The 26,548-nt window shown below is 36.9% G+C and overlaps 1 protein-coding gene across 1 annotated transcript in view; it reads left to right on the forward strand.

Moving 5' to 3' along the window:
- Window positions 1-6,033: 6,033 nt before the first annotated feature.
- LOC114057457 (glutaminase kidney isoform, mitochondrial) overlaps window positions 6,034-26,548 on the forward strand; it is a gene marked incomplete at its 5' end in the record, with an annotated part of 28,496 nt that continues 7,981 nt past the window's right edge. The window contains 7 exons of the mRNA XM_027883763.1: window positions 6,034-6,108; window positions 6,368-6,426; window positions 7,555-7,621; window positions 8,158-8,208; window positions 10,614-10,790; window positions 11,881-12,012; window positions 13,366-13,458. Coding sequence (XP_027739564.1) covers window positions 6,034-6,108; window positions 6,368-6,426; window positions 7,555-7,621; window positions 8,158-8,208; window positions 10,614-10,790; window positions 11,881-12,012; window positions 13,366-13,458 — 654 coding nt within the window. The remainder of the gene's footprint in view (window positions 6,109-6,367; window positions 6,427-7,554; window positions 7,622-8,157; window positions 8,209-10,613; window positions 10,791-11,880; window positions 12,013-13,365; window positions 13,459-26,548) is intronic.

Here is a 26,548-nt window from a genome sequence, read left to right on the forward strand (position 1 = left end):
TTTTCTGTAATTTTTTTTTTTAAATCTTTCTTTTTCTGTAATGTTCTTATTAAGAGTATTGCATTGCACTAATGTTTTTGCATGTGGTAGCTGCACGTCTAGTGGACGCATATCTTACTTATCACACTCCATTATTTGTTTTCAGTGTGATTAAAATGCAGATTATTTTATGTACTGCTTTCACTAAGATACATTTATCATTTGAATAACTAACCAAGCTGAACATATTCTGAAGAAAATTACGTAGAGGGTCACAAGTACAAAATTACTTAATAGTTACATTTTTGTAACTTCTTCATAATCTACAAGTTAACAGTATTCCTACTAACCAGTAATTTAAGTAATTCACCTTTATATTTGATCTAATACCAAATGTTTTTCTGAAAAAGGTGGCTTTATTAACTCATGTTTTGCCCTCAATTCCTCTGCGTTCTTTCTCTTTAAGGTGCTACTTATATGTCCTGAAGACTGTGTATGGCTCTTAGAGTCTAAGAAAATTAAGAGATGAAACATGGTTGAGTGACACGTTAGCGTGTTGATAGCTATGGAGATCTTGTTGCTGTATTTGACGGTTAGGAATGCTTTTATCTCCTTTGAGATTCATTATTTTATTTCTTTCTGAGAAACTGATCTTAGAAGTCTTTCAAAATTCACATTGTACTGACTGTACGTAGTTTTACTGAATTTACTGTGGGTATACATGATCTTCCACACAGCTGTCCTGAGAGTCTGGCACAGATTATGATCACTTATGGATAAGAGGTGATGCTTGGAGTAATTTCTTTGTCAGAATATGTTAACATGCAATATGTTAACATTTGAGGGGAAAAAAGGGCTCTTAGCATCACATACCCAGTTCTGCCTGCCATAAAGAGTTTGGTATACACACCTTGGAACAGAGCACGGACCTGAATTTTCAGGTTATATTTAGTCCTTGCTGTTCACAATAGTAAATAATTTAAGGGTATGTGCATGTTAAGTTGTACAATTGTTTGAGTTACTTAGGCATGACTATATCATATTTCTGCCAGCTTAAATGTTTGGGGCTATGATGTATTTATGTTTTGGTGCCTTAACTCATGGCCCTGTTTTTATTCTACTTGCATTACACTCCACAGACTGTTCCATCAGTTTAAAGTATCTATCTACAATAAAAATGCATTAGCAAAAGGACATCCTGTGGGTCACTTTTAATGAAATTAAATTTAGAAAAACCCTAAGGACCTTTTTCCCTTGTTGATAGTTGTACAGCCATTTGCCTTTACGACTAGTTATATAAATGACATAGTTACAACAGTTTTCAAATAGTTGTTATCAAAAGAAATCGTGTTGGCAATTACAGGAGTTTGTGGAAGAGTGATATTTGACAAAATGGTAAATTCTTCCACGTCTCCAAGGAAATAGAGGTGCTCGAAAGAAGATGATTCGGCTCCTGTACAAATTTAGCACAGATTCAGTGCAGCTTTTTGCACATCACATTGACTGGGAAAACCCTTTATTGCCTGTACTATGGATAGATTTTACTGCTTTGATCTGTTATTTTTTCTTAAGCCTTAGACTCAGTTCTCAAAGCTTGTCAACACCAGGCACGGTGTAGTTGTGTCCAGCAGTTGTGTCAGCGATTGCCACTTGCACGTTACCTTTACTGACTGGCATGTTAGAGGTGTGGGTGAGAGAAAGAGGAAGGGTTCAGAGTGAAATATGTGGAAGAAGGCAGATGGCTGTGGAAGGAAATCTCCAGAGGACAAGGGATTAATCTTAAATCATTTTTATTGTGTGCTTTAACATTCCATCAGTAGATAAAAGTTTTCCTAATCTAACAGCAAAGATTCAGGCACGTAAAGCATCTGTAAATCCTCAAGTGCTGACAGCCACATGCAGGACCCTGTACAGACGGTGTAGACATTTGAATGCTCTGTGAAGGAAAGTATTTTGTGGTCCTGAATTATAGTGGGAAGCATTTAGATTTGTTGGGGGGAGGATAACACTATTCATAGTCCTTGCAAAAGCTTGGTGCACGAGAAAATAAAAATACTGGTTTTGCTGACCCTAGAAAAACCTTTAATTCAGTGGGAGCTTTTTTTTGGTATAAACAGAGGTGTATGCAATACACTTTAAGAACTTTCTACATATGCTGATAAGTCATAAAATAAACGAGTCAAGGAGTGGTAGAAAAAACCTGCCTAGCTGTGCTGAGCATCTGTTTGGTGTCAGGATTCAGTTAGTCTAATACTTGAGGGGTGGGAAAAGGCATGGTTTATTTGGTTTATTGTATTTACAATAAATAGTACTGATGTAGATTGATTGCTCTGTGCTGCCACTCCAGTTATCCTTCCTGATAGACTGATGTGTAAATGTATGTACATACCACTTTTAAAACGTGTTGGCGTTGTGATCTTCTCTGCCAGATACTTGTCTTTATTTTGGTGATGTATCCTCTTTTCCTAGGTTATTAATTTTCTTGTAGTAACTTATTTTGGATAGAACACACATCCTCATTATTCTGCACTTGCTTTTTATTGTAACTCAAGTGTATTGGGTGTTTTTTGAAGTAGACTGTGTGGTAGACATTCTGTGGGTTACGTGTATTCAGTGGTGAATCAAGTGAAGGACACAAAAATCATTTTTATATGTATTTGAATTAGTAATAGTATTGGTCTTAGTGGGTCAAATACCGTCTGTGACAGTGTACTCTCAAGTATTCCAGAGCTGAAAATGGTACACTAAATAATCAAGGCACTGATTCTCACAGAACAGAACCACATTAACAAATGAAATTTAAGAAGTAAGTACAGACAGCTGAAATAAAGACGTTAATAATTGAATGAAAAATGCACAAAAAAAATAAAGTTTTCTTGCACTCTGACATAGTGTTGTGATTTTCTGCTTGTGGATGTTTTCATCACAGTATAGTGTTAGATTATAAATTTGGCTCTAAAGAGTCCAGAAATTAATTTTTAAGTTATCTTGTATTATTAGAAGATGAAGAACTTCTCATGATCCAGATGTTTTTATTAGCTTTGCTTAGATTCAAAATTGAAAAATTGCTTTAAAAAGAGACACATGGTAAGAGCTTATGTGGTCTAACCATGTAAACACTAAATACTGATCGATGAAAAGCGGCTCTTATTAACTGCATTTCTAATAAATATTGCCTAATTTTGTTGTTGCAAGCTCTCATAAGTATCCGTGGGTCTCTTTTCTATCTAGGCATGCAGCCTTTGCAGCTCTTTATATTTTTCTAGTAGAAATATAAATAATACAATGCAAGTAGCTTGTTTGTTTTGTGTTTTTTTTTTAAAAAAAAGGGAAGATCACTAAAACCTGACACAGTCAAAAAAATTCAAATTTACGATTGACAGCCACAGTGTCCATTGGTGTTTTAAGTGTTTGCAAAATTGTACTGAGCTGTCTTCTGCAAGTTTGAATTTTTGTGCCTATCAAACCACTTCAATCTTAACATTCTAAATTTGATTTTGTATTCATTTAGAAGTGTATTTTTCATATGTATATACACACAAGCACGTAAGTAAGTGTGTATATGAACATATGTTCCAGTAAATGTACTGAGTGTTTGTGGAGTTAGTGCATGGAATGTTTTCATTTATGTTCTGGACAGGTGAATTGCATCTGAACTTTAAAAATGCTTTTTAAAAGGAATATTGTCACAGTGCCCCCAAGCTCATAGGTTTATAGAGTCAAGCAAAAAAAATGAGAAGCACTTGTGGGAAGGACAGAAGTTTTCTTGTCTCTCATGTTTGTTTAAATTATTTTGCAAAAGCTGCTCAGTATTCTGAATGTTAGGTTTTTATATTTGCACTTGAATTTTAATTGTGGAATGTGTGTTTGCCACTGTGTCTCTTCAGCCTTTTAGGAGGCTGCTGAAAGAGGGAAACGAATATGTTGGGTTTTTAGTCATCGTGTGTATGGAAGAAGAGTTTTCTATTTCAGTTTCATGTTATAGTAAATCTACAGAGGTCGTGATCATGTGATTGCTTTGGCAAATAGTTTAGGTGTCTGAGCAGTCTCTAATTTCAGTAACAGTGCTTTTGTGTTTGATATAAAATACCTGTACGAGTGCGTGGAACATCAAGGACTAAGAACGCATCGCCTGAATTAACATACGGAAGATTTTCTTCCCAAACTGTGGCTTTAGTTGTAAACTTCAAAAGGAACCTTTTTTATAAAGAGTTTATGTGGGAAAAGTTTGCATTGAGTCTTTTTGCCCACCAGTTTTGTGTGCTGCTGGTAAAGCCAGGTTTTTGTTGAGGGGAATTTTTTTTCAACTGGGCAAAACAAAGAAAGTGAAGTATTATGTATTTATATTTTTTCAGAAAGCATGATCCCTTTCTCCCTCTTCCTTTTTTTTTTTTAACAGAAGAACTTGTTTCAATTTATTATACATGTCTAACCATACAATTATCAATGCAGCATCCCATAACTAATGCTGACCCACTTTCCCAGAAAAAGATGTTCATTGTGCATTTGAAAGGTTGAAAAGGTTTTTGTGGTTTAAATGTTGTTACATATTTTACAGCATTAGGATCTATGGAATATTTTGACAACTGCAACAGTTCAATGAAGTTGGTAATTTCTTCTTTTAATTATTTTTCATTGAACAGATTTGGAGTTAAATTTTTAAGACTTGTGTTCTGGTATATTATACAGGAACATTTTGATGAAATGTGTCATAATTTTTTTTTAATCTTATTGCAAAATTAGCTAGAGATTGTTACCTTTTAAGAATAAGGTTATTAGCCTTTTAGCATAAGGTAACCACTGGCGCATAACTTTGACAAACAGCGTGGTGTTCCTTTCACTAGTGATTGTACGTGTATGGCTGCACATCCTCTGGTAGATGAGCTGATGCATGGGCTTCAAAGATTATCTGCAACACCTTAATTCCACGTACAGAGTGGGAAATAAGACCAGCTTTATGCATTTCATTAAGTAAAATAAGTGGTTGAGATGAAGCTCCCGTTTTTCTGCATCCTTCCCCATCCCCACACGAAACGCAGTGCAAGTAGTGTCTTGAGTTGCTGGAGATTTGTTAGAGTTTTGTTATTCTAAATAGAGTATCTTTAATATTACAATTATGTATGAAAACGTCTTCTCCACTTGTGTATGTGATGCCACTATTTTTTAAACTTCCTCAAAAAATTGTAGTTGGCAACTTAAGAAAATTAAGAAGTCCCCCCAATACACCTTGCGCTATTTTTTACCTCCCGCTCCTCTTTCAGTCTCCTGTAGAAATTTCTTAAAGGTCACCTGTCAGAGCCCTCTGAAGAATTAATATCTTTGACATATTTAACTGGCAGCTGCTAAATTGGAGGATGTTCTTAAATGGGAGGGCAGAAAAAAGCCCCAAAGTGACACCCCTTATCCTTCCCCCAAAAAAACCAAACCATCCCTATTAAGTTGGATTTAGATTTTCCTGTACATTGTTAGCACAATGATGTGCCCTGTGTTGTGAGATTCTGTTTTTCTAACTGTTAAGCAATTTTTAATAGGTAGGACATGAATCAGATACTTTTTATTAAATACAATTATTTTCTTAGTAAGGGATAACACTTTCTTTTAAGTTTTTAACCTAAATTCCAAGTATGGGCACTAGCCATGGAAATATTTCAACTTCTGTAGCCTGAACCTTCTTATGCTCAGCTCTGTTGGTAGAATGAGAATACGTTTGGATTATTAGTCTGTAAAAAGTTTCAGTACAGTGTTTTCACTGTAATTAGCTTGATTGTAGTTACTTTTGTATTTTTTGCTTTTGCTTCTGCATTTACTTATGCTAAGCACATAAAGTTCAGTAGAGAGCACTTAAAGAATTCCTTTCTCAGTTTAAATTAATTTCCAGCATACAGGTGTTTGATAAGATTCTTTTAGGATTATTTAAATGATAAATAAAGATTTATTTACCTAACACTTTAATTTTTTCATTAATATATGAAATGATTGTTATTCTTAATTAGCCTCATACCTTAGTTACATGCATTAAAATCCTAATACTGTTAAGTGAAGTAACTTCTCTCTTATGTTAACAATTTTTGTAAACTATTTTTTCTTTTTTTGCAGCAAGGAGCAAATAATGCAGAGAAATTTGACTACGTAAGTTAACATTACAACATTCCTTTTTTAATTAAATTCGGTGATAAAAGTTTAAAGATGGCGAGGGAATTGCAAGTGAAATATTAGTAATATATGTTTTGTCTTTGTAACTGTACTTGGTTATTTAAACATTTAGTGATTTGGATTGCATCTGTAAAATCGTGTTACAGGATTTTGGGGTAAGGCTGGGTTGAAAGTTCATAACTTTTTTACAGTGTGAAAATGTTAGCTTGCATTTCCCCCTCTTTGTCTCTAACAGGTGATGCAGTTCATGAATAAAATGGCCGGTAATGAGTATGTTGGATTCAGTAATGCTACGTAAGTATTTTTTATTTGCTTAAATAAGTTGGGTGGAAAGTGTTTTAACTGATAATTGGTATATTGAGCTTATGGCGAAGTTCAGTTATTTACGTTCAACCAGCTAATTGACCCCTTGAGCCCCTAATATTAGAGGGTCTCCTTGGCTTAAAATTTACAGCTAAAGTTGTGCATGTCTCTGACATCAGTGTGGCTAAATTTCACCTAAAATTTTTGGTTATCTCTTTGAAATGTCATTATTCTGTCTTAGTGCTCTGTTGGTGCTATGGCAGTGAGAGCTGTAAGTGCAACTCTTCTCTTCCTGGCATTCGTATAAAGAATTAAACTCTCTGCATGTTGGTAGCTGCATATCAAATGTTTTAGAAAGAGTAGTTCATACAACTGGCACTCGTTCTGGTTTTTTATTTTGCATATTTAAATGCTTTTCTCAAACAAACAGTTCCTTATAAAATCAGTGTATAGCAATTCCAGAAATCTTGAGAGCTTTTTGAGGCAGCATGGGGAAAACCGGGAAGATTCCACATTGCAGGGTTGCTTCCAAGCTGTCAGCTGTAATGCAGATGCAGAGAGACAGAATGAGATAACAGAATGAGATAACTAGTGTTTTTCCTGAGCTTTGTTCCTGTAAAAGGTGTGTGCCATGGAAGGAACCAGGCAGGAGAGAATTACTTACCCTTGTATCGTACGTATTCCTCCTTTAGGTTCTATCCTTACCTTAACCATCAGGATGGAGAGCGCTGCCCTCAGTCTGGTCATTGTCTGAGCTGCCCCTTGATCCTCAGATTCCTCTGGTTTGGTCAGAGTTCTCAGGGAATGACCCTTTCACTATATCTCAGTGTGGGATGTTTCATTCTGCTATGGGCTATCTAGAAAGGCTTCCAGGAGTAGGATCTTACCCTTCTTTGCCTTATCTCCAAGCCTTCTCTCCTTTCTGTATGTGTGTATTTGGATGTCAAGGCTAATTCACTCCATCTGGGTGAAGTGGGATGAGTGCCTACGGCAACTTCTGTCCCATTAGTAGAATATTTTGTGTTCAGACCTAAATTACATTATGCATTTCTCAAGTCTGACATGTTGCCTTGTGTTTATTTGGGTTTTTTGTTTGTTTTTTTTCTTTTTCACTTTTAGGTTCCAGTCTGAAAGAGAGAGTGGAGATAGAAACTTTGCAATTGGCTATTACCTGAAAGAAAAAAAGGTTGATATCTCTTTTAAGTGTCTTTTGAAGATTCTGGGGTGGGGTTTCTTCGTAGTCTGTGAAGATTTTTAATTTATTTGATGTACAGTATGGTACAAATTAAGATTGTATATGTTTTCTCACTGTTATTCAAAATGCTGTCATTTAGAGAGTGATTCTTATGTCATTCTAGTAGAAGACCTCTAATTTTTTTTATCATAGCCATGTAATTTGTTTTAATTATTGTAAAATGCATAATCTGTGCTGTCCAGATGACTTTATAAAATTCCTAGTTACATTTTTCAGTTTACTGATTTAAAGATGTTAAAAGCTGTACTGAAGAATATTTTAATACCTAGCTTACTGATTTCACTGCACTTATTTTTAAATGTGATTTGATTAAATATTTCTACTTGTTGCATTTAAATATTTATTTTTAAATACACTTGATGCTTAGTATGCAAATAAAAATACAGCTTAATTTATGTCTTTCTAAAAGCAATATTTAAAAAAAATAATAATTTAACTCAAAGACTCTCTTTATTTTTCTTCCTCAGTGCTTTCCTGAAGGCACGGATATGGTTGCTATACTAGACTTCTATTTTCAGGTAACTGACTTTAAAATTGAGATTGACTGTAGACTTAGAATTGCTGATATAAGCAGTAGAAGCTGATTTGTGCCTAGATATGAAGGTTTTAATGACTTAAACTTGTCAGCTTCTGTTAGACTCTGGAAATGAATGATGTATGTCTGATGTATCCAGATTTGCTTTTGTTTAAGGGATGTACTTAGGTGTCTTTATTGCTAATGGAAACTAGCAGTAATTTTTAAAAGGCAGAAGCTTAAAATGTATTACTTCAATGAGTTTGACAAAACATTTCTGCTTCTTTGGGTTGCTGCTGCTTACAGTACTGCAAAAAGTACTTTAAACTCCATGTAACTGAAGAATACATGTTCTTTTGTAAGCTCAGGGGTAGTGTTACAAGTGAAGTAATACGAATATCTCTTCCTTTTTGTTTATTCAGTGGCTATGAGTAAAAGAATCGTGTCATATGTGTTCTCCCCTCCCCATTTTTTTTTTCATTGTCACTTTCAGCAAGTTATTTGCAACTGTCACAAAATGACAACTTGGCAAGTGCGAGGCTTTTCCTCAGTAAGGATTTCGTAATGCTAAAGCATTCCCAAGTCAGTCAGCTCTGCTGTAGAGTTCTCAAGAGGCAGTTGAAGTTGTGTAACTGATTCAGCTCATTTGGGAGAGTTTAAAAAATAAAGAGTTCAGTTGTCAAAATGAATCTGGTTTAGACTCAGATACTTGCTCTTTCTTATGCAAAGTATAAACCATTATTTACAAAATGTAAATTCTATCTGAGTTTTTTCTATTGGGATGCACCTGCTCTTATAGTTAGATCAGGTGGGTGACTGTTTATGAAGTTAAGGTGTGTGTGATTAACTATAGTTGACTTCTTGGTGAGTTAGAAACTAGGTATAAGCTAATAGACTACTCTGAATTTCCCTTCTGACAGAACAAAAACAGTATTTGAATTTGATATTTGAACTGATATTAATTTCAATTTGCTGTTTAAACATGCTTTTTAAATGCTTCGTATCCCACTGCCTCAAGACCTGATATGCTTCTGAGACAAAGCTATTCACAAATTAAGAAACGCTAAAGCTAACTTTTCTGATGTATTTAATTTGGCCTCATTTTTGTGCATTTTGATGTCTGATTTAATGACTGTGTCATTCTTTCTGTTTCCCTCAAAAAGTCACAAAAAGTGTAGCTCATACACGAGTGGCATTTCTGTTTTCTTGTTATGGTACGAGGCTAACTTTCCAACACTCAGATTGTACTTAAAAGTCTAGTTATTTCTTTCTGTGGGTATTCTGTAATGCTCCTTCATCCCTTGTGTAACTGGGAACTTTCTAAACAGGAATAAACTTACTTGTTTATTATCTCTGTAAAGTGAGGATGGATTATTCTCAGTTTAGAGAAACAAGGTACAAAATGCAGGTGCTTAAACTGAGAACCTAGAAAGAAATTTTTTTTTTTTTAAAGTAGGTGATATCATGTAATACTTCATATGTTTAAAACACAGTTGCCATTTTAGATGCGTCTCTGACAATCTCTTGATTTGCAACTCCAGTTGATTGGACTAGGATGTATTGAGTTTGGCACCCGGAAAATAAGAATTCCAGGTAGTAACTACTCATGCAAACGTGGCTTAGGTAACTTCATGAAGTATCATGTAATGACTGTTTGGCAAAAGCAAGAATACAAGCGTTAGTTTGTTTACTTTTTTAGAGCAGCATTTCAGCTTCAGGTTGAAACCAACTTATCTTTTGGTTTCTGCAGAAATGAGGCAGCATCAGGTGATGGCATCATATCACATTTCCTGATGTGTCACCAAAGTATGTATAGTCTGTACTGAAGCAGGGATCCTGGGAAAAACTATTGTGTGATTGTATCATTACTATATAAAAAAACATATATGAGAAAGGTGAAAAAAGGCTGCATCAGCAGGAAGTGCTGGCATTAAGACTTGCATGTGCTAGAATTTGCAGCTTTAAACTGTACTTCTCATAATGTGTGGGATCTTCTAAGGCCTTAAAAAAAAAAAAAAACCCACACAAAATTAGTTCAAATTGAAAAAAAACCAGTCATTCTGTGGCTTTGCCATTTAAGCAGATGCAAAATACTGAGATTGTTTTACAGACCTCGTCCTCTCAAAGGAACAGAAGGGGGGTGGGGGGAGGAATCAAGCAGAGACACTAACCCATAAAAAATACTGTCCCAAACTTTTAAGAGGGCTTACAAACACTGTCGCTGGGATCTTTATGGTAGAAAGCCTCAGACTGTATTAATTGATGTTGTTAGTGTCATCTGTAACAAATGTTATGCTGCAGGTGATTTTGAGATGTTATTTCTGTAGAGACATGTTGTCGATCCTGCAGTAGTTTGCCTTACTGTGGTAGAAGTATCAGTGCTTATAATCTCTATTTCTTTTTCATAAGCTTTGCTCAATAGAAGTAACATGTGAATCAGCAAGTGTGATGGCAGCAACTCTGGCTAACGGTGGCTTTTGCCCAATCACTGGTGAAAGAGTACTGAGTCCTGAAGCAGTCCGGAATACCTTGAGCTTAATGCATTCCTGTGGCATGTATGACTTTTCAGGGCAGTTTGCCTTCCATGTAAGTAGTTTTCAGGTATTGATTATAGCTGACCAGGAAGATAAATCTCTGCTGCTGTTTTCCACGTTCCAGGAATTGTTTAGAAACTGAGCACACACCATAAGGGAAAATCTCACCTAGGATTCACAGCACTACTGATACCACATACCCTGTGGCACTCTGCCACTTCACATTTGGGAATCCTTTTCATATTGAAACGTAAATACTCTTCACTAGCAGAGGCTGCTTGTGAGAGAAACAGGTCATGATGCAGGTGTAATTGAAAACATAACTGAAGAAATCCTGCTACATGGGAAGTAAAAGGTAGCAGAAAGCCTTTGCAGACAGTTGGCTTTTTCCTTCACTAACTCAGGCTCGTAAATTGTCCTTACGTGTTGTAAAAGTGGCTGTCACACACAGCACATGTACCATGCTCCTGTTTTCCAGCAGTATGTTCCTTACCATGTAAGCATTTCAAGATGGCCCGTATCTTACTGGTGCTCTCAGCATTTTGTTTTGAGCATTTTTGGTTTTTCCTTACTTCATACACGTAAAACCGATTACGATGCTTGGTGTGACCTAAAAGTTACTGCTCAGAGAGCTATGAGGATGTTAATTCCTATTGGAAAAAAAGTAATGCCTTTGTCCAGATTGTAAATAAATAGGTTATTGTGTGATTTCATAGACAGACTCTTCAGTTTTCTTGTGGTTTTGGTTTTTACCTTTTCCAGTCCGGATTTTTAAAAATGTTACACGACCTTGTGCTACTACATTGTTGCAAGCTATTCATGAGAGATACACTTGTGCACCTACTGCTTAGTCATAATTGCTTTTTTATAATAGATTTAAATTATCTTTTTGTACTGTGTTACTGACTCACTGTATTCCTGACAGCAAATAGTTTTATGATTGTGTATCTTGTATTGCCACAAACTGTGCTTCAGGTTATTGTCTGAAGACAAAATGATAAGTAATAATGCTTTCCTAGCTTAAAGTGCTTTCCAGATCCATGTTTTATAAATACTGCATAATAATCTTCAGTAAAGTGCTGATGCATTGTGTTATAATGGTGAGGAATGTTTGCAGAGGCCAGTAATTCTCTATTCTGTAGGTTGGTCTTCCTGCAAAATCTGGAGTTGCTGGTGGAATCCTTCTGGTTGTTCCTAATGTCATGGGCTTGATGTGCTGGTCACCTCCTTTGGACAAGATGGGCAACAGTGTTAAAGGAATTCACTTTTGTCATGTAAGATGCATTGCCTTTGGGGTTTTGTTTTGTTTTGTTTTTTTCGTTTTGCAGCTGATGTTTACTGAGCTTCAGTTAGCATAGCTGAGATCTAAGTGAGTTAAATAGTGATTTGTGATTGTTCCCTACATAGAAAGTTTCATCTAGTTCAAGGCTGGAAGTCCAAGAATACACATTTGCGTTTTAGCAATAAATAGCACTTGAATTCAGTGACCATTAAGAAAATATGATGCCAAAAACACTAGAGAAATCTATTGTGGAAAAGCTTTGAAAAGAAACAGTTCATGAAGTAATGAAAGTGCTGGTCTCTTGTATACTGCATTAGAAGCTGTAGAGCTCTATTTATACAGACTTTTCTCCCTCTCCTGTCATAAAGTGAACAATTTTCAAAACACTGGAAATGCAACTCCTGTTTTATTGCAATAAAAGAAAAAGACTGTAATGAAATATTGCCATTCTGACGTATTTTTAAACTGATTTTTGTAAACCATCTGACATAAAAGATGTCTTTATAGATCAGACCCAGCTGCTGGGCAAGCTCTTCCTAGCTTCATCTCTTGCCAGTGAAAGGGCTGTGGGTAGTCTGTTGACAGCGGCATTAGAAGCAGGAGAGATTTTGTAGAGTACTATGTAATGATTAATAAAGATGTTTCGTGGGAGAGGAGAATGTGAAAAGTGTTTTCTTTCCTGTTTCTTTTCTCCCTAAAACTACCTTGTAATACCAATGACATAATGATAAATGGGAGGTTGAGCAGCAGTTAAAACTTTCTATACTTCTATTTATCTAACATTCATACAAATTAACTATAAAATCATAGAACAAGAGGATTTATTGCATTTATGTGTGTGGTAATGAGACCTAAAAACTGATACATTATCATGGTGTACAGGTAATATGAATGTAACATTCACTTTTAAAAACAGAACAGCATAGCCAAGTTCTGTAATTATAACCTTTCATGCTGTAATTCAAACTGAATTATAATCCGTTATGTCACACATTTTCTTGTTTCATCATTTTGATTGAAGTTTGATGTACTGGACTAGCCTAGGCTATTCTTTCTGTTCCTGAGATTTTCCATATAGCTGGAATAGGAAGCTATTGAAATAGATATTTTGCAAATTGTTACTTGTTTAAGAAGGAGTTTTAAGGTGTTATTTGGACTTTACCGTGTAATTGTGTTACGTTCAAAGGGCCTTACAGTCATTGACACTGATTTATTAAATAAACTTCTCTTATTGCTGGTTTAAGTTGCTAGGATATGATGTAAAATGTAAGTGGTAGTATTATTATCTCATATTCATTTGGCTGTCATATGCAGATAATAATGTATGTTCTCTAAATATTTACAGGATCTGGTTTCTTTGTGCAATTTCCATAACTACGATAATCTGAGACACTTTGCAAAAAAGCTTGATCCTCGCAGAGAAGGTGGTGATCAGCGGGTAAGTGGATGTCTGTGTTTAGTGAGTATTGCTAGTAGACATCAGAAGAAAAGCGGGATATTCTTCTCTAAATACAAAACCTGCTCAATGACATGTATTGCATCAAAGCTTTCAGATAATCCAGTTAGTTTACATTATTAGTGGACACTTACCTGGGTGGACCACACCATCCACCCAGTAGTAGAATTCGGTATTAGGTTTGTAACTCCATTTCATGCAGTCCATCTCCCCTGCTAGATTTAGTAGATGATATCTGATCGAAGAGTTCTACTCTACTGGTTGCCTTTAATAAAGACTTGACCAGCTGGTGGGCTTAATCTTTCTGTTCTGTGCTGCAGCACGTGAGATCTCTGTTTAGCTGTATTTTCATGGGGATATCTCTGAGACCACATGGCTTGCCGAGAGTTGCACAGGCAGCAAATTCAGGTGTGAATACTCTTGTAGACAAGAGCCTGTTACTTAGGAAGCAGCGAAAACAGTGTCTGGGAATAGACTGAACCCACTCCAGCTACATGTACAAAAGATAAAAGTGTGAAGGTGCTTGAGATAAGGAAAACTTCTTTGGTTTTGTTACCATTAATGTTTTGACTAAGGCATGAAGATTTCAGTGGGAGAAGATATAGTAGAATGATTTTTAAAGTGCTTCTCTATGCATGTATACATCTAAAAAATACCGAGTTTTGAATTTGAATTTTTTTATAACTGGAAAAGAGAAAATAGCAGTTTATGTGAAGAGCTGAAAATCTTGAGTCTATTAGCATTGACTGCAAGAATGGATTTTTTTTTTTTTTCCTTCAAATACACTAATAAATAATGTATGTTGCTTGAACAACTAGCATTCCTTTGGACCAATGGACTATGAGAATCTCCAGCAAGAACTTGCTTTAAAAGAAACAATATGGAAAAAAGTGTCACCTGAATCAAACGAGGACATCTCCAGAACCGTAGTGTATAGAATGGAAGGTCGGGGAGAGCAGAACTAAACGAATGGGTTCTAGTTCCATTAAATTCTTCATTTTACAAACCCTCAAGCATCTCTAGATTTAACTTTGGTTTGAATATTGTTTGCCTGGTGTTTCATTTATATATATATATATATATAATTTGTGTAAATTCTGTATGCTATACCAAAAAGACTGTCAAAGTTCAAGGGGGAGTGGGGAAAAGGCACATGCAAACAACAAACCCAAAGCTGTTAACTGACTTTTGTAGTTACTTAGAACACATTTAGTTAAAAAAAAAAGGAAAGAAAAAGGTAAATCTTACTATTTTCAAAGATATACTATTTCTGTGTATATCTGTTTATTTTTGTTTATATCTCAGAATTTTAAGTAAATGAACTTTAGAGATAAGCAAGAACTTGTGTCCTCTGAGAAGGGTCAGCATGTAAAAATAGGAGAATACGAATTAAAATATAAAATAGTGTCATCAAAATACAGCAAATTCCTGAATCTCTAAATAATTGTCTATTAAGCAGAGATAGGTTCTGAGTCATGTTATTATCATATCCTTCCTTTTTTAACATGAGCTTTCATATTGCGTTGAACAGAAATGGACCCTTTGCATATGCCATGCTAGTGAAGATTATTTTTCTCTTTCAATCAGACCATTAATAATTATTAATGCTAGTATTTAAATAAAAAGAGCAAGAATGGCTGGGGAGGAGTGGGAGAAACAGGGAGGAGGAGGAAAAAAACCTGTCTTGTTTACAAGTTAACTAACACAGCAGAAAGATTTCTGACCCAACTGTTCTCTAGCTGCTTGTGCTGCCAGCTGGTAGTTATGACTCAGAAGTCTGCCTTACTAATAGTGCTGTGCTCCACCCTGGAGAGGAATGTAAGCAATCTGGGGTTTAGAGTGCTTAACCAACTGAGCAGTGAGCAGGAAGTATGTTCAGAGTAAAGCAGATAGGTAGATCTTATTATTAAAACTGTTTACAATTAACTTATTTTTCAGCCATTAGTATGTGCGCATGTTCATAAATGAAGATCAGAGGTTTCAATTTACTTACACATGAGCAAATTCTTAATTCTTATCAATTGATATTTTCTTCAATTATTTTGAGTTTGCAGCTCTGTCAGCTTGCTGAAGAATACGACTTGCATTTTTCTACAGACAACAGCGCCTGTTAAGCTGCATAATTTGATAATTTGAGGATCTTGAGTAGGATGTAGCTCAAAACAATGTATTTAAGCTTCAGATAGGCTCAGTGGGCAATGCTGAACAGGTCAAAGATTTGCTCAATTCTTGACTCTTGTAGGTATTAGATTAGATCAATTATGCTAAAAATCTTAAAAAATTATTCTTTGTATCCCTTCTATAAGTTTGCAGATAATGTGATACATCCCATCCCCATTACACATCATGCAGAGTCTGAGTTTATAAACCTGCAGAAAACTTGTCCAGGTAATGATAAATGGTATTAGGTGGTTGAGAATTTTAAGAGGCAATGACAGACAATTCCCTAGTAACACCTTCACCTCTTCTCACCTTCCCCAGTCTCTCTCCATTTTTAGTTTATCTAAAACTCCAAGGTGTCTTCATATGTGGGTTTTGCTAAAAGGAGAGTTTAATTTTTCCTGCCCCTCTTTTGACCCGTCTAGATATTTATGAGTTTAGGAAGATGCATAAAGCAAAATTGATGTTCTCTGAAAAAGCAAAGTTCTCTTAATTACTCTGTTTAGGTATTGTTATTTTGCATAAACTTTTGGAAAAAAAACCTCTGACAAAACTCTGAATAATCTTCATTTAGCAAAGTATTGTAAAAGGATGGGCTTCCTGTCTTTGAAGCCTAGAATGAAAAATGTTAAAGCAATTTTCAGTTAATTTGAAACCCTAATGGGATGAAGAGGTAGATCTGTGGTGCAGATGTCAGTAAGTGTCAGTCATACATTGCTCAATAATAATTGTTTTATAATCTTATCACTGATGATAAGGTTAAGTTTGTCAGTGCTCATCCTGAAAATAAAGCGAGTAAAGGCAAAGTCTTGTATTATAAAAATGTCTCACCTGTTTGAGGATTTTACAGTAAACTAGTAGCTACAGAGACATAACAATATTCAGACCCTGCAGAACTACATGTCCTTACCTGAAATACCCTCAATTGGAAGAGGGAATGTAATGTGTCTGTGCTGCTAATGAAAAGTATTTACAGTGATGACATGTTGCTGGTTAAATTACTGATTTAATTAAAAATGGGAAGTGCATGATGCAGGATTTACTTGATCTGACTCTACCCACTTGATTTTTAGTACTGTTTGAAGCCACTTTTAAAAATGTGGTTGAAGATGGAAGACTTTTCCATCTGGGTTTCAACTTGAAAATAAAAAGTTTCACCCTGTTTATGTTTGTAAGTTACGTACAAAACTTGTGGTAGAGTCCAGTTCCTGCATGGGAAATAGAAAAATAAAGAAACTGCTAGATCTTTAATATGCATAGTAAGAATATTTAGGGTACAGCTTAAACAATCTTTATATATTTATATATATATTACAGTTTTGTAATATATGCTTTCAAAGCCTGTCTCGGAATTGAAGGCAGCCTCTAGCTAGGAAGGGTCAGGAGGAGATTCCTTTGAACCAGTTTTTTTGTAACTTGCCCACACTTGTTGGGCAGATGGCTCTTTTTCACGGCAGGGTGCTCAGAGGCCAGAGTTAGGTCTGCCCTGATGACTTACCCCACCTGCACTGGGTCTGGCGAGCGGGCCCCAAAGGATGGGTGATAGAGGCTGGTCATTCCACGTGTGAAGTCTGCAACGGTTTTAGTGTTCACCTGTGCTACAGTAATAGCAATTCTTGATATTCAAGCATTTTAGCTGTTTGTTTGTTTTTCTTTGTCAGCATCATTAACATTTCATTAGAAATGTAAATGCTTTTTAAAGTTTTTATTTTAGCATTTGTGTTGTACCTTTTGACTCAGTTGTTAAGTTACCTGTCTCGTTTTCCATTTTTCATTTGCATTGTATGTTATTTATGTATCTTGATTTCCAGCATGCTTATTTTTGTATTGTTTAATAAATTTATTTTAAGCTGATTTTTATTGTATTTTTTTTCTCTCAATTGAGAACAGATTTGTTCAAACACGTTTTTGAGACTAAAGTTCAGATAGTGAGCACTCCATTCTTAAAAAGATTCTGGAAAAATAGGTGGAATAAGCAGATTTAGTTAAACCAGTCAATGAAAACCTTCCTAAGATTTCTTAAACATTTTGTACAGTAATCTAATTATTTTTCTCTTTGATCTGTTATCTTAGAAAGTTTAAAAAAAAGAGTCAAAGAAGCAAAACTTCCTCACTGTGACTTTTTTAATAAAAAAGTCCTGGTGCAGTAGGATATTAGTGTCACTGTGTATTGGTCTGGTTTTGAAGATACAGATTCAGTCACTTGGAAAATATGTGGCTAATGGTGCTAGTGCCAGGGAAATAACTGCTGATCCTGATCATTATGAGGGGAAAAATACAACATAATAATCACATGTAACAAGGAAGGTGGTCCAAACCCCACATTGTTTTAGTAGTGATAGTGGGGTCTGCCTGTACTGAGGATGTCTGTAACTATTAATTTAGCTTTTCTGTAGACTGGGTTGTGAGCTGAAGTTCCTTGTTTTATGGTTGTAAAATTTTCTGTATGTTCACTGTATGTAAAAATACCACATATCAAAAGAGTTTGTTCTCTAAAAGTCATAAAGATGTTGAAAGGTAGAAGAGTAGTAGATACAAAGAGAGAGCCACTGGTAATTTACTGTGGAATTATTTGGCTCCTACATTTTGGTTTTCATTGTGTATTTGTGTCAGAAGACCAGTGGGTGGGTAGATGAATAAAAAGGCAATGGATTCAGAAGAGGGTGGGTGGGAGGGGGGATGGAATATGTTGGTTTTTCATTGCTCTTACATCTCTTGGTCTTGATACATACATGTCATTGATGCGCAGTAGTCAGCTGTGAACAGAGTAACTAATTTTGAGCTTCATAATTTATCTATGATGTTTTAGTATACTATTGTTTGTAGACTTTTACTGTTTGGATTTTCCTTTTTTTAATTTAAAAAATATTTCTGTAGTTTTCTGAAGGGAGTCCTGGAGAAGTTATTGCAGTGAAAGAAGAAAAGACTTGTTTTAGAGTTCTTACTGGGATGACAAAATACACCTAAATAATTTGCCTTCATTACAAAGTCTAATTGAGAGTGAGTGTTGCAAGTCTTTCTAGTAGTTGCAGGGATGTCAAGAGGCTTTATATCAGGTAGAAAACTAACTAAAGCCTTACTATTTTCTTATCATGCTGGTATCTTGTCTGTTCCACACTTCTCGTCCAGTCTAGAAAGCACGTGACTAACTAGTGTGTGTAATGACGTGCTTGGGTCATGCACGGCCCTGTTTTCTTTCAGGAATTTATGCCCTGGTCTGTTGAAAAATTTAAATAGTCTAAATTATTAAAATACCTACCTTGAATCAAGCGTGGATTCCGATTTGCCGTTTGCTCCTCCTGGAGAATATTGCACGCAAAATAGAAATGCCCTGTTCCCTTTTGGTTTTCACGCAGGGAGGACACTGTAAAGGTTTTTGCGAGACTTGAGAGTGGCACAGCTCTGCACATAGTCCAGCTGCTTCTGGAAATGCAGGTGCATTTCTTCTGTGTGTAGCATGTAATGGTTATGTCTGAGGCTGCAGTTTAACTGAAGCCTAGGACAGAGTTCAGACTGGCAGAAGTGGGGGGGGGGGCACGCTTGTTTGTTTTTTTGTTTGTTTGGGGTTTTTTTTGCCAGTTTAAGTAATTGAAACAGAAATAATTTAGGCAGTGAAGAAGGGATGCTTGACCTAGAGTAAGGCTGTTAGTTTTAACTGGATCAGATTTTTGAAAGGACAAAGACAGGGGTGTTCACACATGGGGAGAATAATAGACACTTCCACACCTTGGCGCTACGACTGATCAGGAAACTGGGTTGAAGGAAGGACAAGGGGAAGAGGAAGTAATTCTAGAATGCTTTTCTACTCTCAGAAACGTTCCAGCCAGCCATACTTTGCCGTATTTCGTGTCCTGAGCAGGCATGTGGGGGAGCGTATCTGCTGTAAGGTACTGCTTCCTGTTTTAGCTGCTGCCTCTGCTCCGGTTCTGACCCAGCTGGCACATAACTGTGCCTTCATGTGTTTGCACAAAATTCATGTGCACACTGTAAATTGGAAATTTATGTTCATACTGTATCTTAAGTCAGTTTTTCTTATTGGGGTGCAGTCATCATAACCCATCTGTATGAAGTGCAGGGGATTCCACAAAGTCACAGAGCTTGGAAGGGATCTCTGGGGATCTTCCAGTCCAGCCTCCTGCTCGAAGAACGATCCACTGTCACATGGTACTGTTCAGGGGCTTTGTCAGTCAAGCTTTGAACACCTCCAGTGATGAGGTTCCTGTAATCTGTACTGGGTAACCTTGTCCCTGTGCTTTAACACTTTGATTGAAAAATTTTTTCCTAACCTACACTTGGAATTTTCTCTTTCTGCAGCTTGTAATGGTGACTTCTGTATTTTCATTAAGCATAATGAACTTACCATCATGCCATAATCTGTTGGCCTTTAGGGAGTCCTAGAAGTGGCATAGGGAAAACTGGCTTTTGGTCAGCAATAACTAACATTGTCAGTTCCTGCTGTATTTTCCCACCGGATTCTAAATATTTTTTTCATTATATCATTGAAAATAAAGTGGTTTAAGGATTTGGAAAGGCCATATGCCCTTTATTTTTCTAATGAAGCCTATCAGGCTAGCTGCCAGCATGGAAGTATGTTATTTGCTGAGGGATGGCATGTTACTGTTAGGACCCCTTGTGATCAGAGCACTTATCCAAACATTGAACCGAGAACACAAGTGGAGTGATAGGAAGAGATAATGTTGCTCGCTTCCTGTTGATGTCATTCACCAGCCCAGCTTTTTCCTTGTGGCAGGCAACTTTATTGTTTGTTCTGGAATTACTCATTCAGTATCAGGGTTTTTTTGACTGATAGACCTGGTTTTGGTTTTATGTGTAGCTTTGGCTTTCTGAATGGGAAGTGCATTTCACACTTCCTTTAAAAGACTTGTCTTTTAAAGTTCTCCAACGTGTAATTATTACAAGTCAAATAATTAAGATGTAATCTTGGTCCGAGAATAAACTTCCGATTAAACGTGTTTAAAAAAGAATCCCACTCATGCTATTGCAGAACAGGATTAGGAATTATGATTGAGGACATTGAGAAATAGGCTAAAACAGCTGAGTACGTTTTGTTCCATATACTGAGGCTGATGGGGAATAATACGAGTCTTTGCAGGGTTTGGAGATAAAAGCATGGATGTGGAAGATTTGTTTAAGCTACTAAATATTTCCAATACAAGGAAAACTGAATACACAGCTTAAAAATTACAAAAAGATTTACAGAAACTTGATCCTAGTAGTTCAGAAACAATTCTTCCCAACAAGAGTAGAGTGCAAATTTCTGGTAAGAGTTCCCCATTCTGCTTTCAGCCAGTAGGGTGGAATTAGTCTGTTGCTAGTGCAGTTGCCCTAAATATCTTCTGAGAACAGAGTCCTTTATTTTGGGAATAATTCCAGTTCCAAGTCCTGTATTTAGGAGTAAACTCTCATCCATAAATTGTGAAGTACCTACAGCCTGGGAAGCAGGGAACGTGACTCCACTCTACTCTGTTGTGTGGCTATCAGTCACGTCAATAGGTCCTTGAAAAGGCAGACATCCTTTTGTCCTGTCTGCTTAACACAGCTAGGTCACTAAAGCACCCATCAGCATTCCACTTCATTCATGTGACTGTCGCTGATCCCAGTCCTTTGGTCCCAAATCTTGCAGTGTTAGTAATGTCTGTATCCACTACTTCAAAGGCTCTTGTTTTTTTCCTGCATCCAGAAACAATGGCTCAGCATTCATTCCACTTGTTAAGGTTTCTGTATATGTTCCCCATGCTCTTTGTTGCAGGACTGTTAGCAGGGGGGTTAGTCTTCAAAATGATTGAGCAGGAACTACCAAAGTGAGATTCCTGTAATAATTTACTGCAAGGAATTATTATTTTACAATTTTGAAACTTCAAGTCATCATAATTTACTGACAAAACATTTCATTGCTGATGAAGAATGCTGAAAAAGTTTGTCAGCAGAGTAAGTTAAAGTCTTTAAAAGGGTCATTTTTATTCATAACTTTGTTGCTATCATGTCCAAAAGTCATTCATGTATTTCCATCCAAACCACTGGTGGCAAGTGCATGCCACCCAGAACTGAAACTTTGCTTCTGGCTTGAAGTGTCGAAGTCTTAATGCTTTAAATCTTTCACTTGATCTAGTAAACTGTTTGTTGAAATAATTAATCTACCTACCATTCCTTTGTCATACTATTAATGGCCAACAGCGCGGCTGTAACACCTTTGGTCATCAGGACAGGAGTCAGGTTGGATTTTTCTGTAACTCCCTCTTGTTAAATTTTGGCTCTCTGGAACTCTGGTTCACTGTCATTCACTATTGCTATTTTAACCTGGTTTTGTTCATTAGGTGTTCAAAAATTTTGCTTGCTAGCTCAATTTATAGGTTTATAAATGTTCTTGAAAGGTTTTTTTTTGTTGTTAAAAAAGTACGTGGCATCAGCCAACTTTAGGTCTTAAATCTAGTGGAAGATGATTGAATTTTCACATGATACTTTGTGAGTCTTTTCAGTGATATGCTTAGTTCTTGTGTCTCAAAAAGTAAGAAGTGTGTAAATTCACTGATACCAGAAGAAATTGGAAACAGCAGGTGGAACCAAGCATGGCCATGCCCATTGTAATCTAGTCAAGGCAGTTTTGGTACTCAGTTTTCTCTCCTCTTCCCAGTATTTGTACCTTCTGAAATCAATATAATCATCCTCAAAACAAGGGGATGGGTATATCTGTACCAACATGGGTATCAAGCAAAGGATAAGGCATCTGTCAGTAATTGTTAGTAGCACTTGAGATTAGCTCCTCTTCTTTCAGGCTTGTCTGTTTGTCCAGGCACATGTGCATGGGAAGGGAAAGTCTCCAGTCGCTACATCATCATCTGAGCACTGGGGAGGCTTCAGCATTAGATGCTTTCAGGCCTTCTTATGTCTGAAAACTTAGGATGGATCTGTGAGCTCTTCAGGGGTATCTGTAACATTGGTATTGGTTGTGTCCATCCTGGTACCTGTTCTTGACACTTTATGTACCAAGTGTTTTTTTGCTGGAATTTTCTTCAAACTACAGCAGTGTTTGTTCCTGAGATCCTGTCATCTAACACTGATACATACAGTCAGTGACTCTGAATCTTGAGCTCTGACTTGTGTGGGGTTTTTTTTCTATGTACCCCTTGACCCAGTTCATCTTTAGTGGGGATTTTATCTGCTAGAAAGGGGAAAGACAAAACCAGCCATGCACTGCTTCCCACAGCATTTTGGGCTGTCCTGCTTCTCATGAACTGGAAAGGAGAAGCTGCCCCATGCAAGCACTCTGTTATGGTACTATTTAATATTTCCTAGTAAAGTTCAGTTTGAATGCCTTGATTCTTGTGGGGAGAGGCTTGTGTGAAAGGATTCAACTGCACTTAGCTTTGTGTGACCCCCTCTCCACCTTCGTAGATCAAGTTGGGATTGGTGAAGGATTGTTTCTTCTGTCTCCATCGGGGAGGCAGGGGTGGGAGTGGGGGAGTTCAGGAACATGGCTGGCCAAAATAGCCTCAGCTCATCCCGTGGGGTTTGCACATCTCGGGAGTGGAATAGATGGGCATGGTCTTTCTGAAAGAATCTCAGTTACTCAAGGTAAGTAGATGTTTCACTTACTCTAGTAAACATTTTGTTTAATTATTTTTCATTCATCTTAATTAAACAGTCTTATCTGTAATTTAAACCGCATGAGTTTACTAATACTTTAGAATTAATCAGTAGTCAGAACTGTAAATAACGAGGCATTGCAAATTCCCGGTGTTTGTTGCCATGAAACCAGCTCTCTGCTTCCGTCGCTTGCCGTCGTCGAGGCCAGTTCTGTCCGTGCTGTTGTTACCGTCTTTCTGGCACTTGAGCAAAGCCAAACACTGCATGAAGCAGACTGTTACTTATGGATTCACAGGCTGGATTTGAAATAGAGAGAGTTTTAAACTTCCTTGACAAGATACTAAATCTCGTCTGGCGTTTAAAAATTAGAATTGCTCAGTGGAATCATCTCTGAGCATTCACTGGCTGAATTAATTGTAGAACTGAGCTCAGCCCTGTCTGTGACTCTTGGTGTGTTCTGTATGAGTCAAAGGATATTTTTGTACTCCTGAAGAGTTTTCACCTCCTTTCTGTTAGGATTAATTAGCCTTTTCACAAGTAGACAGATGTTGTTTTGAGGAATACCAGACTCTTTCCAAAAATGTTGTGTCCACTTGATGGCCTTCTTAGGAGCAAGAAATTGGAGTTGGAAGAGGTGAATTCTGGTTTAGTTCGTCTTTCACTGCTCCAAATGCGATCAGAGGAAAATTACCTTTTGTTCAGAGTTACTGCGTCCTGTGTCCTTAAACTTCTAAAATTTTACTCAAAATAGTACATTAATAGAGCAGGGGAAAAAGGACAAACAGTTATGGTGTTGTGCTAGTTTGTGGCAAGTATCATTTTTATATGCTTTTAAATACTTAGATTAATTTAAAGTATTCTGACCAAAAAATGACTTCAGGCAGAGATGGGCAAAGAAATGCAGTTTACTGTAACATGTGGTGTCAATACTCTTAATTATTTGCAGTTTTGGGTGGCATAATCTAGTACTTTAGACATTTTGACTTCTTTCCAAAAGGTTTGAATCAGAGGGAAATACGAATGGTAAAAATCCTTTTGAAACCAGTGGCTGAGTAGGGGAAGAGGGGAACCATCTCTACTCGACCTTTTGCAGCCTTAGCCCATATGTTTTCCAGGAAAGCACATTGACAGTTCTTCTTAGGTTGAAGGAAGGGTTTTATGACTTCTCTTTTTCCTGGTGTCAAGAGAAATCTTTGGTGTATGTATTTGTTTTAATTAAATACTTCTTACATTCATGCACAGCTTCTGTGGCAAGTACCAAGACTGAGCTAGTGGTACAGGCTTGATTGTATGCACACTGAACCTAGGGAAAAATCCTTGCTCTGTTTCTGGATTTTAAACAGACACTTTTAGGACCACTGAAAATTTTTTTTGCCAGTATGTACCAGGCAGTTCAAAAACACAGGAAGTCAGAAGGAGAAAATGACTAACTTTATTCTAAACGATTAAACTTGGATTTGAGAATGTTAAGAGTTGAATTGCAATAAGATGCTTAAAATCCTACTGGGATTTTGTCCAGCGTTAAAGAAAAGATAAAAATAATAACTGACTGGCTTGCCAGAGGGTTTTGCAGCTATTGCAGTACAGTTGATTTAGAGCTGCTTTGGGTATGGATACGTGGAAGTACAGCCCTTTGTGTGGCTGCAGTCTGGACATCACTCATGGGAGAAGCAGCTTTTGGTTATATGCATGGGTTGTGTTTGAACATGGCTGCTGGAACCTGTATGGAGGAATAAATAAGTGTTTTGTGAGCCTTGTTAGTTTTCTATTAACAGCACAAGCTATATGAATAAATACGGTGCAAATGGCATTTCAAGTCAATTCTACTACCAGGGAGACTCCAAAAATAAACTCCCTGGTAGCAGCTAGGGGGAAGTCACTTGTGGCAGCTTTGAGTCCAAAAATAAACCCTGCACCCACAGCTCATAAAATTAAAGGAGATGGGTATCGTCCTCTGTCCACAGCTGTGAAGAGGACCTTGCACCATCTTGAGGAAGAGAAGGGATAGTCAGACAGTTAGAAAATGGACTGGGGGGAAATACTGGCAAAATCTTGTTTCCTGTGTTAGTTTCAAAACACAGAAGAGTAAATATTGGCAGATTTTAAAGCTATTTTTGCACTTTCTTCAAATTTCATGAGGAAACAAGGATAGATGGTGCAGAAGGTAGGTAAAGAGAGGGAAAAAGTCTTAGAAGAAGAAATGAAACTTTTGCGGAACAGCTAGCCTTGTTTGTATTTTCAAAAATTTCAGTATTTAATGTGTGTAAGTATATGCATTAATTTTTGGATGTATCTTGTTATTATTCATAGTATAATGGGAACAAAGACTTTCCCAAAGAGTTCTAACTTTATATTATGCCCTCATGTTCGTTTTAAGTCAGGGCAAGAGGCTCTGTCGGAGGCAGTCGGTGTTGGGTTGCTGTAGAGGTGGGTGGGATTAGATATCACTCTTACTGAAGCTGAGAGCCTCTTACCTGCTCCAGGAAATTATTTAGATAAATTACCTGTTCTTATGTAGTGTAGTTTTCTGTAGAATAATGTGATGTTGAGGCTTAATCCAGAGACTGCTTTGAGTGCCTTTAAGGATTGCCTCTCCCTAGAAATATTCATAGGCAGAACCTGACCGGCAAGCTCTGAGGCTGCTGCAGAACCAGCCCTCACCTAAGTGGGCACTTAAACTAGTTCAGAGGGTCTTTTGGTGGCAAAGACACAGCACTGAAGTCCAGGAGCTGTGTCCTGGCAGGCTGCTGGCACTGGAGTGGGGCAGACAGGTCAGGTCCTGGCTGTGCTCCCAGGTTTCTGCCTGAGGGGTATTAGGCATGCACTCTGGCATTGTGGCCATCAAAATACCACTTTCAACTCCTCACATACTCTGAATTTGAGAAATCTGTTTGTGCCAGACTGAACGCCAGCAGTTCTAAAGGCTGAATGGACCTTCAGTGTGCAGACAGAGCAGTACCTACATGCTTTTGACAAATCCATATTATTTTGGTTGGGTATTTGTTTGCAGTTCAGTCTTAGTTTTTGCTTTTAAAGTAAATGCTTCACTTCCCCTTGGGTGACAGCTTTCAGTTTATTTCATGGGAAACGAAACAGAAGCTCAATTGCAAAAACAGACTTTTGACTGAGATTTCTTTTCCTAAAAGTACCACTTGCCTTCTTACTGAATCATGGTATTTTAAAGGAAAACTGCGACTATATCCTTTAGACTTCAGAGAGAGTAGTTTCCAGTTTATTGCAAATTAAATGAAAATACAGAAATGGCTAATTTGTAAAATAAGTGGCCCTGTCTAGTGTCTGAAGGTAC

Source organism: Empidonax traillii, unplaced genomic scaffold (assembly GCF_003031625.1).
Source record: "Empidonax traillii isolate 1590-97213 ecotype Southwest subspecies unplaced genomic scaffold, ASM303162v1 scaffold134:size1062425, whole genome shotgun sequence".
In the NCBI taxonomy this organism is placed as follows: Eukaryota; Metazoa; Chordata; class Aves; order Passeriformes; family Tyrannidae; genus Empidonax; species Empidonax traillii.